This window comes from Gossypium raimondii, chromosome 8, assembly GCF_025698545.1.
Source record: "Gossypium raimondii isolate GPD5lz chromosome 8, ASM2569854v1, whole genome shotgun sequence".
NCBI classification, from domain to species: Eukaryota; Viridiplantae; Streptophyta; class Magnoliopsida; order Malvales; family Malvaceae; genus Gossypium; species Gossypium raimondii.
In genome coordinates this window covers 57,737,772-57,757,208 of record NC_068572.1, presented here as the reverse complement: position 1 = coordinate 57,757,208, position 19,437 = coordinate 57,737,772, and the positions used below count along the sequence as shown (strand labels likewise).

Genomic DNA, 19,437 nt, shown 5'->3' with positions numbered 1-19,437 from the left:
TAGTCCCTCTTATTTTCTTTTGATCTATAATCAAACTTTTACCCTTTATTCAATTTAATCCCTTTTTCCTAATTACTCCTAATTAAGCTAAATTCACCTATCTAAAATGTAATTAAACACACAACTAGTCTCGTAAATATTTCTAATAATTATTTTTGAACTCAATTTACTAAGATGGAGGCCCGATATTATACTTTTCCGATGCCCGTGAATTTTGGGTCATTACAGGAATGCTCATACAAGCACATAAACGAGAAGCTTTCTCTCGAGCCATATAACAGGAAGCTCATGTGAGCCATATAACGGGAAGCTTATCCGGGCTGTATAACGGGAAGCTTATAAGAGCCATAATCAGGAAGCTCATACGAGCCAATTACGGGTAGCTCCGAAGAGCCATTAATCGGGAAGCTCTAGATAGCCATATATCGGGAAGTTCAAGCGAGCCATATTAGGAAGCTCCGGAGAGCCATTAATTAGGAAACTCACAAAGAGCCTTTAATCGGAAAGCTCATGAAGAGCCATATATTAAGACGCTTATAAGAGCTACGGTGTGTCCATAATACATGCATGATCACAATCGATCAGGAGGCTCCGAAAAGCTATTAACGGGAAGCTCGCAAGAACCATATAACGGGAAGCTCGAGAGGGCTAATAACGAGACGCTCTTTCGCGCTGTGGTGTGTCCGCAACATATGCAGGACCATAACCAACACAGAAACCCTGTATCCATTGAATTTCATTTATTCAAACGGGACTTAATATTTGTCGATCATCGTCGGATTTGTGATTAATTTCATACATGGAAATTTAAAAAAATCACACACAAAAAATTTAATTTAAAACATATAAATATACAATTTAATTACACAAACTCACCTGGCTAAATTGTAGAAATACCAAAGTTCAGGGGTATTTTGATAATTTTCTATTTTTCTTAATTTTCCACCCGATCTTGATCTAAATTAATAATTTCATTCAATATATTAATTTAGATGATGAAACCATTCATTTCATGCAATTTAGCCATTTTGACCTTTTTACAAAATTACCCCTAAAGTTTAAAGTTTATTCAATTTAGTCCCTGAACTCAAAACATGCAAATTAACCATTTTTAATACAAATTCAAGCTAGATGAATGTTCATGGCATTTAATACAGTCCATTTTTGCAATAGATTCACAAAAACCATTGTGTTTTTACTATTTCAACAATTTCGTCCCTAATAGGAAATTCAACAAAAGTACTTAACAAAATACTTTTAAATATAAATCAATATCTCAAATTCATCATTTAACATCTAAAATCATATAGATTCATCAATGTCAACATTCAAAATCTTTAACAATTTCAAAATCGAAGATACGGATTAACTAGACCTAATTATAATGATATTAAAAATATAAAAATTATTAAAAACGGGGCTAAATTGAACTTACCTGCAGCAAAAAATATGAAAACCAGCTTGAGCTCTCCCCCTTCTCTGTTTTTAAACTGAAAATTAGAGAAGAAAAGCCTAGAATGCTTCTAAATTTCAATTTGTCTTATTTAATTTCAATATAATTACAATTTTGCCATTGTTTATTTTTATTTTATTATTATTTTATTCATATGCCTCCTCATCCATTAATTTAGGCATATTTATCACTTAAGTCCCTCCTTATTTATTAATCAAGCCATTTAGTCACTTTATTATTATAATTAGCAAGTTTTGCATATTTTTCAATTTAATCTTTTTAATTAATTAACTATTGAAACGTTAAAAATTTTCAACGAAAATTTAATACAACCTTATTGGCACTCCATAAATATTTATAAAAATATTTATGGCTTCTTTTATAGAAACGAGGTTCCGATACCTTATTTTTTAAAACCACTTAAACTAGGGTTTTATCACTCGAATCTAATAATTCATTACAAAACATAAATTATTAATTCAAAAATATTTTTAAAATCATATTTGAATCGTAAATATTAAATAATAAAATTTACGAGCTTATTCGCAGAATTTGGTGGTCTCGAACCACTATTTCTGACACTACTAAAAATCGGGCTATTACAACCTAGCACTTTAATCTTAGGATGGATTTAACTTTGTCTCATTGAACTCAATATTTGACGTTATGCCAAGCGTTGAGTCGAGTTTCCATCACGGGTGACTCTAATTAATGGGCTTGAGTCTCATCCCTTTTGAGGTCCTTTTTACTGCATCTCTAGCAAGACTTTTTTGTGAAAGGATCCGCTAAATTTTCACTTCAATGTTCCAATAACTATAAATGAATGGGTGTAATTAATCAAAAGTTATATTTTTTAATTTTGAAAAATAATTATAACTATTTAAATAATATTATTTAAATAGTTATACTATTAAATGAATAGTTATTTGTTTATTTTAAAGACATTATTATTCAGAAAGACACCTATTGAAATATGTTTCTATAAAGAGACATGAAAATTCCTATAAATATGAATGAGATTTCATTTAGAAAACACACCAATAAATTCTAATACTCTTTCTTTCCTTCCTTCCTTCCTTCATTTTCTAATATTATTAGATTATTGTATAAAGTATTACTGCAGAAATCCTTTGTAGAAATTGAGTTTCTTGTTATACATTGCTTAGTGTGTAGTGGACTATTCTCGTCAGTGCAAAACACAAATAGTCATTGGGTTCATTGTATCCTCGAGGTTCATTTTCTTGGAACTCATTTACACACTGAAGATAGGTGGGGGCAAATATAACCTTAAAGATAGTGGCTTGATACATGCCTTGGAGCCTTGTCCTATTTCTTCTTTTTCTGTTTGAGTTCCATTCGTGTGTTCGAAATTTTCCTCACCGGAGATTTGTACTAACAATTTTAAGGTTAAATCTTTTCTAAAAGTGAATTGTAGTTCAATATACCCTTTGCCTTTAATTGTTGCAGTGGAAGAATTTCCTATGTACAATACATTGTCATTTTCACATTGTGTGAACTTTGTTTATTCATTTAATATTATAACTATTTAAATAATATTATTTAAATATTCATTTTTTGTGGAGGAGCCATTTCTTGGGGTTCCAAGAAACAAACATGTATTACTGATTCCACCATGGCAGCAAATTTATTGCATTAGCCGCTGTATCTAAAGAAGCAGAGTGGTTAAGAAATTTGCTTTATGATGTACATTTATGGCCTAAGCCAATTTCACATATTTTTATCCGTTGTAATAGTGAGGCTACTCTAGCAAAGGCATATAGCCAAGTGTATAATGGAAAGTCTAGACGATGGAGTGATCACATAATTTATGTGTCTTAATCCAATGTGTCTAGACTTTCCATTATAAATTGGCTATATGCCTTTGCTAGAGTAGCCTCACTATCTCAATGGATAGAAATATGTGAAATTGGCTTTGGACATAAAGGTACATCATAAAACAAATTTCTTAACCACTCTGCTTCTTTAGATGCAGCGGCTAATGCAATAAATTCTGCTGCTATGGTGGAATCAGTAATACATGTTTGGTTCATGGAACCCTAATAAATGCCTCCTCCACCAAAAATGAAGATCCATCCACTAGTAGATGCATGATCTTCCAAACTTGTAATCCAACTAGCATCCGAATACCCTTCTAAAACTGGAGGATATAACACTATCCATAGTTAATAGTTTTCTTTAAGTATCTAAGTACTCTGTTCAAAGCTTGCTAATGCAAATTACTTGGATTACTTGTGTACCTACTCAATTTTCCAACAGCATATGTAATATCTGGTATTGTACAAGTCATTATGTACATAAGACAACCAATTAGACTTGCATATTTCAATTGATCAATTTTCCTATTAGTATTAGATACTAATTTTATTTGAGGATCCATGGGTGTAGATGCTGGTATACAGTTGAAAAGATCAAACTTTTTAAGCACTTTTTCAATGTGATGTGATTGTGATAAAGTTATAGTGCTTTCATCTCGGGTTATTTTAATCCTAAGAATAACATTTGCTACACCCATATCCTTCATAGCAAAGTTGTTTGACAAGAATTTCTTTGTGTTTTCTATTTGTTCCAAATCCGTGTAAAAAATGAGCAAGTTATCTACATATAAGCAAATTATAACACCTGTTCTATTTTCAAATTTGCTATATATGCACTTATCGAATTCATTTATTTTATAGCCATTAGCTAAAACAACCTTGTCAAACTTTTGGTGCCATTGTTTTGGTGCTTGTTTAAGTCCATATAAAGTTTTAACAAACTTACATATCTTATGCTCTTGTCTTGGAACAACAAATCCTTCCGGTTGTTCCATGTACACTTCCTCTTCCAATTCTCCATTTAAAAATGTAGTTTTAACATCCATTTGGTGAACAACCAAATTATATATAGAGGTAAGTGATATTAAGAGTTTAATTGTAGCAATTCTTGCTACTGGAGCATAAGTATCACAGTAATCAATATCTTGTTTTTGTGTAAAACCTTTGGCTACCAACGTTGCTTTAAATTTATCAATGGTTCCATCGACCTTCATTTTCTTTTTGAAGATCCATTTACAACCTATTGGTTTGGAACCCGTTGGAAGATCAACTAAGATCCAAGTTTGATTTCCCATTATTGAATCTATCTCATCATTTATTGATTCTTTCCAAACAATAGAGTCTTGAGATTTCATTACCTCTTCAAATGTAATAGGATCAAATTCTGTATTATAACAATAAGGTATCTTATTGCATATACTTTCACCCTTTCCTTCTACAAGAAACATAATGAAATCTATCCAAAATCTTTGACCTTTTTAATCCTCTTACTTCTTCTTAATTCTTAACAAGATTCATCATTATTATCAATTTGTTCCAATGTAATCCCATTCTCATTAGAAGAATGAATCAATTGTTGTGGCTATAATTGTCTTGATATGGAATTAAATTTATTTTCATCAGAAATAGCATCTCTTGATTTAATAACAGTATTAATTGAAATTGAATCATTTGGTTCAATTACCATGAACCTATATGCCTTACTATTATGTGCATATCCTATAAATATGCATTCAATTCCTCTTTCACCTAACTTTTTACGTTTAGGTGTTGAAACTTTGACAATAGCTCTATAACCCTAAACCTTCAAATAATTAAGGTTTGATTTCCATTTCTTCCATTGTTCATAGGGGGTTATTTTAGTTTCCTTATTAGGAACTCTTCAATATATGACAAGTTGTTAGAACAGCTTCTCCCCAAAAACCTTGTCTAAGACCTGAATATAATAACATTGAATTTACCATTTCAGTCAAGACTCTATATTTCCTTTTAGCTACATCATTTTATTGTGATGTGTAAGGGGATAAAACTTGATAGACAATTCCAGTGGATTCAAAATGACTTGGATTATAATATTCTCCACCTCTATCTGATCTTAAGCACTTGATAAATGATTTATACTAAAGTTCAACTTCAGATTTATAAACTTTAAATTTATCAAGTGCTTCATCTTTTGAATACAATAAATATACATAACAATATCTAGAACAATCATCAATAAAAGTAACAAAATATTTCTTTCCACCTAATGTAGGAGTATTATGCATGTCACATAAATCACTATATATCAAATCAAGCAATTTTGTTTTTCTTTTAACCTTAGGGAAGGGTTTCTTGTAATTTTAGTCAACATACATGTATTGCATTTTTCAATATTATTATTAAAACAAGAATTAAGATTAAAACAAGAATTAAGTCTAACTTATACATGTCAATCAATTTTCTATAATTTAAATGACCTAATCTATAATGCCATAAACAAAAGATTCAACCATATAAGCAAAAATAGTATTTTTATTCTTATTAATAATATTGAGTTTGAACATACTCTCATACATATACCTTTTCCCTACAAAAATTCCTCCATTAGACAAAATAAACTTTCTACCTCAAAAATAAGTTTGAAACCAAACTTATTCAACAGACTTCCAGACACTAAATTCTTCCTAACTTTTGGTACATAATATACATCATTTAAGGTTAAAACCTTTCCAAAAGTGAATTGTAGTTCAACAGACCCTTTGTCTTTGATTGTTGCGGTAGAAGAATTTCTTATGTACAAGATATTGTCATTTTCACATTGTGTGAACTTTGTGAACATGCTTTTGTCTTTGCACACATGTTTGGTTACTCCAGTATCAACCCACCATGTATTATCATATTGTACCATATTAATTTTAGATATCATTGCAATGAACTTTTCGTTATTATCAGCCTTAGAAGATGATTTCTTCTTTAAAAATCGACATTCATTCTTGAAATGTCCCGGCTTACCACAATGATAACATAAGCCCTTTTGTTTCTTTTTGAACTTAGGTGCTTTATCAGTCTGTTTGAACTTTCTCTTGAATGATTTAGTAGTCTGTACTTCCTCCGTAACATGCACTTTGGCATTTTCAGAATTTAGATTCTAATCTTGCTTTCGATATTCTTCTTCAATACGAAGATGATTTGCCAAAGCCTCAAGAGATATTTCCTCTTTCTTATGTTTTAGACTTCTTTTTAAAGTATTTTCAAGATAGAGGAAGTTTGTCTATTATGGATGATACAACAATCGTTTCATCCATTTTCATATCATATTGCTTGAATTGATTCAGCATCTTTTCAATATCACGGAATTATTCCATAACAGAAATTTCTAGATACAACTATTGCAGTTCAGGCTTTTCCCTTTAGCTTCCTTATCACCTATTGTAGCTCAAAATTCCACTGTCCAGTGGATTTTTGCAATGAACAAATTTAAGCACTTCATTCCAGACTGTCTTCCAATATCTACACTCTAAAAGTAGATGATTTCTAGTTTCAAATTCAGTGTGACACAGACAACAACAACCATCAATTTGCATTTGAATATCTGCACTCAAAAATAGTACCTGCTTCATTAGAGGCTAGATCGAACTTGGAAGGACCCCGTATTGCATTTAGACAGTCAGTTAACAGTGAGCATGTTACTTGTGGTGTGGATACTTAAGTTTGTTTCTAACCACTGGTCTACTGAATCATTAAGAATACATGAATCAGAAGAGATTAAAGTCCAAGGAATAGGAGTAGTACTTAGTGCCCAACTTCAAAGTTTGAATGATCTTCAGTATAAATTTCCACAACATGCCTGGAACTGAAACGGACTTTTTCCATCAAGCCATTGGCGAACTTGGTGGGGTGCTATTGGTTTACTGTTAAACGGCAACCTCTTCTAATTCCAAGGCCGACAGAGTGCCGTCCAAATTCCAACACCAACAAACAATTGGAAACCAAGGATTTGACAATGTCATTAGTGAATGGGGGTCTACCAAATAAATGTGGATAGGGATAGGGGGAGTAGTTTACAAGTTACAAGCAAAGTAGGCATAAGGAGCAAGAAAAGTATCTTAGAATATTCCATGTTTGGAAGGAAATAAATTAATTGTACGTAATAAACTTGGTATCATGTAAATATAAACAACTCCTACGTAACAAACGCGGTGGCCGAAATTAGTGGCTAAATTGAGGAATGGAAAAGAAATCCCCAGAAATCTTGGGAACGTTTGTTTATCCTTTTAGTTTTAATAATTTCGTTTATACTTGGAAGGGTGATGTTAAAAATCCAAAATTTGAATGTAAAATATGGTAGTTAATTTATTCAAAAGAAGAAAAAAAATGGTCTTTAAAAGTCTAAGTCCAAGGATTATCTTAAGAGAAAAGAAAAATCCTAGAAATTTGGTCGGTTGGTCCAAAATCATTAAAACAACATTATCCCAAAAGCTTAAAGTAAAAACATTTCATTATCCAGGAAGTTGCAACAGTTGGCCATAGTTGGAGTAACTAACTTGACTAGAAAATGGATGGCATATACCCATTTGGCCACGAGGCGAGCACCGACATCCAGATTTGATTGTGCCATATGGCAATGTAATAATCCCACACGGTTTTCGCCCGATAGATATTGTGGACCCTAATGATGCATGCCAAAAGCTCCCAATATATTACGTGGCCATATCACAGCGGTGCACTGCTCTCTGGAGTTTGTAGTTGGAGTGGTTAACCTGAAAATAATATAAAAATTTATCATCCTCTTCTGATTATTTTATTAACACCCTCACTTTTTCTTTAATTTCTTTCTTTATGGAAAATCCGTGATATTAAAAACAATAATAATAACTCAGCTGAGTTTTAACTCTATTAGTATTAGTATTATTGTTGGTGTAGAAGGACATGGGTTCGAGTATACTTAAGTGCGTTTATCTTCCTATTTAAGGGTTGAGTGAGATAATGGATAGTTCCAAATATTGTATAAAAAGCAATACTACTAATTAATTAGATTAGATGATTAGTTATTGAATTGACAAGATTAAATATTATAGTTGATAAAACACGAAAAGCGGTGAGGATTGAAACGCACTATATTAAATATTACAATAAAATGTATTTATAATATAATAATTAATTAAAATATATTTACATTATTAAAATGAAACTTTTGTTAAATAATAATTAAGATAATATTAATATTAAAATTAATTATTGAATAATAAAAATTATATAAATAAAATATAATATATAATATTCACTTTTTATAAGTACAAATTTATATTTATATTATGTAATATATATTTAATTTGTACAAAACTCATGTTTTTATGATGATCACGTACATCCACATTTTCATTTTAAACTTGTTTTAAATTGCAATGAAAAGGTTGAAGTAGATAACGATTTTCATTGGGAGAGCTTTTGCGCCACTAATCATTCACCTCCAACTGAAAATCATTTGTATATTTGGAGAATTTCACCTCAATACCATATAGTACTTTCAATGGGTGAGGTTTCTACTGAAAGCTGTAAAATACAGCTTCAGTAGAATCTAAAGAGACCCTCAATGAAATATAATCCTGCATATATTGACTCAAGGGGCTAAGCCAGGATAATTTTTTAGGGGGCCAAATGAAATTTTAATTTTTTATAGTCTATATCTTTATATTTTTTAAAGATTAAATCAAATTTTTATAATTTTAGGGGGCAAAGTATAATTTTACCTTTACTACTTTAAAATTTTTAAAAAAATTTTAAGAGCCTAAATAGAAATTTTCCATTTTAGGGGGGTCTGGGCCCTGCCAGCCCCCTGTATCTGTCTCTGTTCTTGTACTTCTATAACATTATTGAGGTGTTAATTAAGAATATTCAAATAAATTAATAGGGTTGAATACTAAGTTGTGACCTGTTGATTAGGTGTTTACTTTTTATAGGGATAATTTGGGTTCGTTGTTAATTAATATTATTCAATTAAATTGATAGTCGTGCGATACATAGATCAGTTGTGTATATTAAATATATAATATTTTTTATAAAAATTTAATGAATTTCTTCAAAAATCGTTAATAAATTGAAAAGTAATGTAATTATAAAATATTTTTAAAATTATTTAATAAATTTAGAACGAGTTATATTAATTTTAAAAATATTTAATATTAAAATAATATAAAAATATTGAATATTGATATTAATCTATTACAAATTTAAATAATATTATTAATAATTTCTTACATGCTATTTATTATATATATTGTTAAATTAATTTTTTAATGCTAAAATTGTTAAAATTGTTTTTTTGTATTTATCTTTGTTTTACTTTAATTAATGAATGAATTAACTCTTATTATATTTGAAAAATATAAATTTAATTTGATAAATATTATTAATATGTGCTTTTTAAACTATATTTTAAGCTTAAAATTTTAAATTTTAATAATTTTAATATTATAAAATTAAAAATTAATTCCATGAAGTAAAATATCAAAATAAAGAGGCAATTTGTTTAAAATAAATATTATATTTAACATGCAAAATTATAAAAAGAAGTTTTAAATAGAAAACATGAAATAACTTAAAAAATAATTTACCTAATTTAAAATAAATGCTTCAAATAGAGGGTACTATGTGTTCAGAAAATGTGAAAATGAATATTGTAACTTCGCTATAGTATATATAGGAAAAAAATCCAAATTCTTCTTTGACTTATTAAAATTATTTAGTTATTTTATTGAGGCTGGATAAAAATAAATGAATGTTTTAAATAAAATATATAGTTATATTTTATTAATTACTTTGTTATTATATGTTATTTTCATTTTTTATCCAGTAATTTTTAAAAATAATAAAATCTAATATTATAAAATTATTTTAATTATTATTGAATTTACGTATATTCTAATATAATCATACCTTAAACATAGAGCCAGTTTGGTACGGTGCAAAGTACTCAATTCCCAAAAATCTATTTTGTTGGGATGTAAATTTCATGATAAAAGGTTGAATTTTTCCAAGAAATTAAAAGTAAATTACTAAAACAAAATTTTCCTTTATTTATTTATTTTTGTTTAAAGTATATATTATTTTGTTTTCTAATTTCTTAAAATTTTGTTTTTTATCTAATTGTTATGTTGTGATTCTTTTATGACTGATGCATTATTTTTCTTAAACATATTTTATACATGTGCCCTTTCTCAATACATGATTCCATGTCTATGGTGAGATTTTTAAAATATATATTAATTTTACATGGGAAAATATTTTTAATCAATTTAATTTTTATTGAAATTTATAAATAATATTAATAAATTAATTAAGTTTAAATAAATATAATTTAATAAATTCGACGTTTCCTTCCTATCATTTTCGTGCACCGTCCATTTTCCATAAAATTAATCTCTAATCGTAACTAGCAAAAAACGCCTTCTCTCTTACTCTTAAAGCTGTTGGTCAAACAATCAATTAGTCTCACCTCACAGTCAAACATCTGCTTTCAATGGATGGAAGGAGACTCCATTTCTTTTAACTTTATTATATTATATATTTTCTTTTCTCTTTTTGAGTACAGTAAACAAATCTGATTCCTATATAAACACCCCCTCTCCTTCATGGGTTCTCCATCAAGCAAGCAATACCATTCTTACTCTCACTCAAAGGCAAAAAAACAAGCTTCTCTTGCACTTTCAGAACACTTTGTAATCACTAAAAACAACACCCATACCCTCTTTTTCCTATTTCAATCATGGAAGGTGTTGCCACCGCCAAGACTGTTCGCCCAAGCTCTCCCAAAAGGGCTTTTGTTACATTCTTGGCAGGGAACGGGGACTACGTTAAGGGCGTGGTTGGGTTAGCCAAGGGGCTGAGGAAGGTTAAGAGCAAGTACCCACTTGTGGTGGCGGTCTTACCCGACGTTCCAGATGACCACAAGAAGATCCTAGTGGATCAGGGGTGCATAGTCAAGGAGATCGACCCTGTTTACCCACCTGAGAACCAGACCCAGTTTGCCATGGCCTACTATGTCATCAACTATTCCAAGCTACGTATCTGGGAGGTATGTAGTTTTGCATGTGATACTATTTTACACGTAACTTTTTTTTTTCTTTTGCTTTTGATGGGATTTTTGCCACGTGTGCATTTAATATACAACTTGAAATTGCAGTTTGTGGAGTTTTCCAAGATGATATATTTGGACGGAGACATCCAAGTGTTTGATAATATAGATCACTTGTTTGACATGGAAGATGGCTACTTTTATGCTGTGATGGATTGCTTCTGTGAGAAAACATGGAGCCACACCCCACAGTACAAGATTGGCTATTGCCAGCAGTGCCCTGATAAGGTTCAGTGGCCTTCTCGGTTGGGTCCTAAGCCTCCTCTTTACTTCAATGCTGGAATGTTCGTATATGAACCAAACCTTTCTGTCTATGGCGACCTCTTGACAACACTCAAAGTTACCCCTCCTACCCCTTTTGCTGAGCAGGTAAAAGAAAATTAAGTTCTTAATTAAGTCATTTTATATTAAGTAATTAATTTCCTGTGTCTAACTGATCATTCCTGATCAATGTGTGCAGGATTATCTGAACATGTATTTCAGGGACATATACAGACCCATTCCACCAATTTACAACTTGGTGATGGCCATGCTATGGCGCCACCCAGAGAACATTGAGCTAGAAAAAGTGAAGGTTGTTCACTACTGTGCAGCTGGGTCCAAGCCCTGGAGATTTACTGGTAAAGAAGATAACATGGACAGGAAAGACATTAAGACGCTGGTAACAAAATGGTGGGACATTTACAATGACGAGTCGCTTGACTACGCAAATGCTGTGGGTTACGGTGAAGCAGAAGATGAACAAACAGGGCTAGAACCATTTTTGGCAGCTATGTCAGATGCTTGCGTTGTTCAATATATTAACGCCCCCTCTGCTGCTTAAAGTTGTGTCTTTTTCTTTTTTCTGTCCTTGCTTTTTAAAATGGACAGATTTTATGATGCTGTTAAATTTATTTGGTTTGATTGTTAACATTAACTTCTGTTTGTAATCGTACGTTATGTTATAATATCAACAACACTTATGTACATATATCATTTTTCTCGGGTTTGAAGACCTAAATTTTATGATTATAAATTATAATTCGAAATTTCGAGATTTAAACCATTCAAGATATATTTTATTTTATCCCTAAAATTATGATATATAAATTATATTCTATGAAATCTTATTGTTAAGCAAAATAAAAAAAGAAGACTTTAATTTTTGTTTAATGGTACGAAACTGGCCTTACCCACCCAGCATTTTTGGAATTATAATTATTATGATAGAATTATTCATATGCACTTGTTATCTAATGTTAATAAGCTTTTGCTTAATATGTAAGATTATTTCGGATAATAGGATTTGGAAATGTCAGATTTCTTTGTATATTATTAGATATGTATTTATTTGATTCATCTGGTTGAAAGATGTAATATTGTCTACAAGATATATTTTATTAAAATGTTCTTATTATAGAATTTATTTATTTTTAAGTAAGTTTAATTCTTTTAATATTTTTAATCATTTTATTTCAACCAAAACAAAAAGCACTAAAATTTCAGTATTTGGATAAAATAAAAATAAAAAAACAAAATTATCTAAAATTTGATATATGTAAATGCCTCATAAAGAAAACAACGGGAGAGGAGAGAGACTTCAAATGATGCGGTTAGGTTTCCTTTTAAACTTTAGGAACGCCGGGCGACACTGTTAGATATAGAATATGTTTTTTGGGTCTGAATCTGTGTGACTGAAGTTTAACTATCAAGCTAAATTTACTAATCGCCTCTGCCAATGCAAACGTAGCACCTTCCAGTCGTGATTTGTTTTATAATTTCTGTGCCAAAAAGCTTTAATTTAATTTCAGCATCTGGAAAAAGCCAAAGCTTTCTTACTCATCTATGCGGTTTCTCTTAAACACATGTAGAGCGTATTCTACTAGTTTTCCGGTCGTAACCAGATATCGGATAGCCCAACTTGGTCGTGTGGGTCAAATCGAGAATGCCCGTCAAGTGTTCGATGAATTACCCAACAAAACAGTCGATTCCTGGAACTCTATCATTGCTGGCTACTTTCAGAACAACCAACCTGATGAGGCCCTGCTTCTATTCAACAAAATGCCGGAGAAAAACATCGTTTCTTGGAATGGTTTAATTTCTGGGTATATAAAAAATGGAATGGTTACTGAAGCTAGGGAAGTGTTTGATAAAATGCCGGAACGCAATGTAGTTTCATGGACTGCCATGATTCGGGGGCATGTTCAAGAGGGTATGATGGGGGAGGCAGTGTCCCTGTTTTGGTTAATGCCCGAAAAGAACGTGGTTTCATGGACAGTGATGTTAGGTGGACTCATTCACGAAGGTCGGATTGATGAGGCGCGTAGGTTGTTTGATATGATGCCGGAAAAGGATGTGGTTGCTAGGACTAATATGATAGCGGGATATTGTAAAGAAGGACGTTTGAGTGACGCGAGAGAGATTTTTGATGAGATGCCATGGAGAAACGTGGTAGCTTGGACTACTATGATTACGGGTTATGTGCAGAATAATCGTGTGGATGTTGCTAGGAAGCTTTTTGAAGTGATGCCTGTGAAGAATGAGGTGTCATGGACAGCTATGTTGATGGGTTATACACAGTGTGGAAGGATAGAAGCAGCTTTGGAACTTTTCGAGGCAATGCCTGTGAAATCAGTCGTCACAGGCAATGCGTTGATTCTTGGGTTCGGCCAAAATGGAGAAGTGGCAAAAGCAAGGAGGGTATTTAATCAAATGAAGGTTAAGGATGATGCGACATGGAGTGCAATGATTAAGGTTTATGAGAGGAAAGGATTTGAACTGAAAGCACTTGATTTGTTCATATTGATGCAAAAAGAGGGCATTAGGCCGAAATTTCCATCTTTGATTACTATTCTTTCTGTTTGTGCCAGTTTGGCAAGTCTGGATCATGGTAGGCAGGTTCATGCCCAGTTGGTGAGGTCTCGGTTTGATGAAGCTGTATATGTTTCCTCTGTTTTGCTTACAATGTATATTAAATGTGGCGATCTTCCTAAAGCAAAGTTAGTTTTTGATAAGTTTTCTTCAAAGGATATTGTTATGTGGAATTCTATGATCAGTGGTTATGCCCAGCATGGTTTAGGTGAGGAGGCCTTGGAGATTTTCCAATCAATGTTCTCCACAGGAATGGTACCAGATGATGTTACCTTTGTTGGAGTTCTCACGGCTTGTAGTTACACGGGCAAGGTTAAAGAAGGGCTAGATATCTTTGAGTCGATGAAATCCAAATATATGGTGGAGCCAAAAACTGAGCATCATGCATGCATGGTGGATTTGCTTGGTAGAGCAGGCAAGATAAATGAGGCAGTGAATATAATTGAAAAAATGCCCATGGAGGCAGATGCTGCTGTTTGGGGTTCTCTGTTAGGGGCCTGTAGAACACATGCAAAGTTGGATCTAGCTGAAGTTGCAGCAAAGAAGCTTCTAGTGATTGAACCTGAAAATGCAGGCCCCTACATCCTGTTGTCAAATATATATGCATCACAAGGTAAATGGAATGACGTGGCAGAGCTGAGAAAAAATATGAGGGCAAGAAGTGTGAAGAAATCACCTGGTTCTAGCTGGATTGAGGTTGAGAAAATAGTACATATGTTCACAACAGGTGATATCAGGGCACATCCAGAGCATTCAATGATCATGAAGATGCTGGAAAACTTAGACGTGTTGTTGCGAGAAGCTGGGTATAATCCTGATGGAAATTTTGTGTTGCATGATGTGGATGAGGAAGAAAAATTGTATAGCTTGAGGTACCACAGCGAGAAATTGGCTGTGGCATACGGGTTGTTGAAGGTTCCTAAGGAGATACCTATTCGTGTCATGAAAAATCTTCGTGTTTGTGGAGATTGCCACACTGCAATCAAATTAATAGCAAAAGTAACTGAGAGAGAGATCATTTTGAGAGATGCTAATAGATTCCATCATTTTAAGGATGACATCTGTTCTTGCAGGGACTATTGGTAATAGAATAGCTTATATGACATTGGTACCATAATGGTCAGGATTTCTAGCGGGAGCCTTATGCAGATGATGTTGGCTCCTAACAGTGAACCGCAATCTTGAATGGGATAACACCTGAACTTGTTTTTACTTTTTTACTTCTTATATTACTTTTTGGCTTCTTTTTTTGCGACAGAGAGGGAGATTATGTGGTAACCGACTTGAATGAGTTAAACTTGCAGCGCAATAGAGGGTATATATATTGGAATTGGAGCCACAGCCCACAAGCATGACATAAAACCAACAAGGCAAAACATATAGAGTAGTACTACAAGCTTGCATAGGTTAAGAGCAAAAAATACATTCTATATATATTGTTTGTTGCCACAGAACAGAAGCAACGATTATCACCATGTATATAAATGGTAAGACACAGAATCAGAATAATGGGAAACTAAGCAGCTTCTGCAAAACCAATTTCAAGATTACCGTAGTCAAATACGGTATGATATACCCCCATGAATACATCTCCAAGAATCCTGCAAATTTGCATGCATCTACTTAGTTAATTTCAGCATCCATATATAGATGCTACCAGATAACAGAAACAGTACAGAGTTACCAGTACTACTACTTACCATAGAGGACCTCTTGGTGGGGAGACATCCAGAGCCATAAATCCACTCACACACACTGTGGTAATACCTTCTCCCATCTTCACAATATACTGCACAATTAATAATAACTCAATCTTTAAACTCAGTCTCTTAGTTTAACTGATAAATTCAACCGAAATCAAAATGTAAAACCTGGTCCGGAGTGAGCTTAAAAGGTTTGTCTCCTATTATGAATGTAATATCTGGCATCAATGAAATCCTAGCACAGTCAATTACTGATTCTCCCATTGGACTTGGTAGGCTCTGGCATAGCTGTCATTGTCAAGGTCCTCATTAATTCACATGGATTAATTGTCTGCTTCTCTTAACAAAATTAGGGGTTAGTTTCAACATAAGCTACCTCATTCACGTAGTTGAGAACTGTGTCTTTTGTGCCCTTTTGTTTAAGCTGACTCTGAATCCAAAAAACAGTCATCTGACAGGTGGTGCACAACAGTTGGTCCCCAGCTGACAACCCCTCCATGTTTTCCTTCTCAACCACTGTTTTAATTCCGCTGCTGCTCACAAGGTGAACCAAACATCAGTCGAACACAAGGCAAGCTTCTCAAGGTGCAGTGAATCACTAATAAAACTAATCAATATCATAAAATTATGTTCAATTATCTATTACCATATAAGATTAGAAATGAACTGTTTTTGACACCAATATCATAAAAGTGCCTTCTTTTGTGTCACATTTTAACTCGTCTAGCTATGATACATAAATCAAAATTATCTTCTTTAGAAACATATAAAGTAAGGGGGAGAAAGAGAAACCTCATATAGCGAGTCCCATTTAAAACACATAAGCCAATCTGAGTACAGACTTTGTCTGGTTGTACCTGCAGAAGTGCAGCTGGTAATTAAGTTTGCAGATATTGAGAAGACGATGAAACTTGAAAGCAAGCAATAAAAAAAAAAAAAAAACGCACCCCTGATACTAAGAGCTCCCATATTAGGTCCCCATATTGAGAGACAACTTCTTTACATTCAGCACTAACCACACCTTCAGCTCCAATGGCATGATTGATTTCAGTAACAACTGCCTGAACTTACCAGATATTATTAATTGCATATTAAACCCAAACACCAAGTATACATACATATATAATGTAAGAGGTCATACCGTGGGGCCGGCTAGTAAGGATGTTCCAGAATCCACAATAGCAGCACAACCTCCCTCACAAACACCTGAGGTAAGCAGAATTTGTTAGATTCGGACATATCTTTGTAGTAAGAACTCCAAACCAAGCATTAATTCTAATCTTTGTATTACATCACCTGTGGAATTGTTTCCAATGAGAAAGTCCCCCATATCAAACTGCAAACAATTTTTTTTTTTGAAGACACTAAGAATAAGTTCCCTTCCACAAAAAAGTACTAAGAACAGTAGGATAATTAGGCAGGAGTAACTCTGACTCACCTGCCAGTAGCCTTTTCGAGTAACAGGAACATAAGTATGCTTGCCCTTATAGTGTTTAGGGTCAACACCGCCAAAAACAAGTTCTCCTCCCTCATTGGCCGAGGGATCCCTGTTGAGCCAGAATGAAAACACGTCCTCTCTTACAACATCTTGGTTCAACATGTTGTACCTGTACTCTTGTCATGCTTTAATTAATTAGCGTATGTATTAATTAGTGTATGTATTAAGAAAACTGTGTATATGAGAATTTAGTACACAAGCAACAAATACCATACCACACTGGAGTAGCATTCCCCACTGAAATCTCCTGGAATCCAAGCCCAAGGATTCCATCAAACTTTGCCAAAACAAATGTAGGGAAACTTCCTTCTCTGGTAGCCTCAACGAAAACCTCAAGATTGAAAAGAAGAGAAATTCAGTAAACAAATGGAAAGTACTAAAAGAAACTCAAAAAGCTGACGAAACTCACTTGATCCCTGACGACTACACCCCCAACTTCAACATTGTCTTGACTGAAGAAGCCAGATATTGATCCAGACCCATAATTTATTTCACAAGGTTTTCCTGAATCACTCCAAACAATATAAGTTATTATATAATGTGTTTTTGTTTATAAGTTCTAACAACAAGCATTTTGCAGGTATGATGCCATAGAATAGAAAAATTACCAATCTTTGTGTATGTACTTGACCGGCTAGACTTGTACTTTGAATGGAAATAGCAAGCAATCTGCATATAGGTATGATTAACAGGAAAGATTAGTAATTCTAGCATAATATTGCATAGTTCAGCAACAAGAGTTATACAATTGAGAAGAAACTTACAGAGAAGTAGCACTTGGAAGAAGGAACCCACAGATTGGAACTGCCAGTGTCAAATAAGACGGTGAAGTTTTGTGGAGGTGAGCCAATGGCTATCACTCCATAATATTGGGCATCCATGTAGTTTTTTAGAGGTATTACTTCTCCATCTGAACTTCCATAGTTATGAAGCATACCCCCTCCACTCATTGCAATTCTAGCAGCCTTAAATCTATTAAGATTCAATCTTTGTTTCTTCAAACTAACCCGGTATAGGCCAGCAGTGGGAGAGGGGAGAAGTAAGCTTGTAAAAACCCACAAACACAAAGTCACTTGAACAAGTTTGTGCGCCATGTTTAGTGAAAGTCCTGACACATGACAGAGAGAGAAGGAGAGAGTCAATTGAAGAGTCATGCTCGTGACTGCCAATGATTGGTAGTCATAGAAGTGAAAACTAGCATGCATTCACCTATATATGAAAAGGGAAGCTGCTCTCGTCATTTAATTCTGCTTAATATCAACAAACACTATGCATTGCTTACTCCTCTAACTATTTCTATTCAAACGATCACTAAGCGAGTGTGCAGCCCTCCTTCAATCTTATCTAGGAATAGCCAAGTGTTCCTGTTGGCTCTTGCTTTGTCTGCATGCCAAAAGATGTTGGCGCGTGTATACTCTCGTGCTTATGTAACAAATACTAATATATATCACATTATATTGTTACAATTAGTGCTTGTATTTTCTATTTAACTTGTTTCGAAGATTTTTATCTCGTACCAGGCTTTAATGGAAGGTGCGCTCCACGAGCGATGAAAATTGCATATCATCGTGCAATTAAACATATAAGTACAATCATTACGGAAAGATTAGATGAGAACAAATTCCAGGAAATTACACAGAAGCTAGCTTCTGCCTGAATGTGATATACCCCAGAAATTACTTAGAAACTTCCTTTCTTCCGTATCAGTATCAATATTTATGTTTCAACAAGATAAGACAAATTGAACAAGACTCTGCAAGTGCATGCCACTCCAGGGGTTTGAGTGACCCATTATTTTTGTAATTCGTTTTAAAAAAATAGAGAGATGAGACAGGTTATGCTGCTTCCTGGGTTTAAAAAAAGAAAATTCCTTACCACCTCAGGTTTAGGTTCCTACTTCCGCTGTTGTTTCAGTCTAAAGGAGCTGAATTTAGGAGAAATTGTTTCTTTAAATTTATTATGTTAATCAGTAAACTGCAAGA

At 33.1% G+C, this 19,437-nt stretch overlaps 3 protein-coding genes across 5 annotated transcripts; 2 read left to right on the top strand and 1 right to left on the bottom strand.

Annotated features, from left to right (window-relative positions):
• The first annotated feature begins 10,905 nt into the window (after positions 1-10,905).
• Positions 10,906-12,374, top strand: LOC105792455 (galactinol synthase 2). The gene is made up of 3 exons (XM_012621040.2): positions 10,906-11,344; positions 11,453-11,773; positions 11,865-12,374. Exons 1-3 carry the CDS (start codon positions 11,036-11,038, stop codon positions 12,225-12,227), a joined length of 993 nt encoding a protein of 330 aa, XP_012476494.2. The 5' UTR covers positions 10,906-11,035; the 3' UTR covers positions 12,228-12,374.
• A 590-nt stretch (positions 12,375-12,964) lies between these two features.
• On the top strand, positions 12,965-15,466 carry LOC105792453 (pentatricopeptide repeat-containing protein At1g56690, mitochondrial). Its single transcript, XM_012621036.2, has one exon. It carries the CDS (start codon positions 13,229-13,231, stop codon positions 15,338-15,340), a length of 2,112 nt encoding a protein of 703 aa, XP_012476490.1. The 5' UTR covers positions 12,965-13,228; the 3' UTR covers positions 15,341-15,466.
• Positions 15,467-15,576: 110 nt separating this feature from the next.
• LOC105792454 (aspartic proteinase) lies at positions 15,577-18,842 on the bottom strand. 3 transcript variants are annotated; one of them, XM_012621039.2, is made up of 14 exons: positions 18,665-18,836; positions 18,220-18,563; positions 18,064-18,124; positions 17,865-17,959; positions 17,671-17,786; positions 17,396-17,564; positions 17,254-17,293; positions 17,099-17,163; positions 16,905-17,018; positions 16,750-16,814; positions 16,334-16,490; positions 16,126-16,245; positions 15,955-16,043; positions 15,577-15,855 (listed from the first exon to the last, which is right to left on the bottom strand). In XM_012621039.2, exons 2-14 carry the CDS (start codon positions 18,547-18,549, stop codon positions 15,771-15,773), a joined length of 1,506 nt encoding a protein of 501 aa, XP_012476493.1. In that variant the 5' UTR covers positions 18,550-18,563; positions 18,665-18,836; the 3' UTR covers positions 15,577-15,770. The 3 variants fall into 3 exon arrangements, with proteins under 3 accessions (XP_012476493.1, XP_012476492.2, XP_012476491.2); XM_012621038.2 differs by having other exon boundaries at positions 16,334-16,487; positions 18,220-18,842; XM_012621037.2 differs by having other exon boundaries at positions 18,220-18,837.
• Positions 18,843-19,437: the final 595 nt, after the last annotated feature.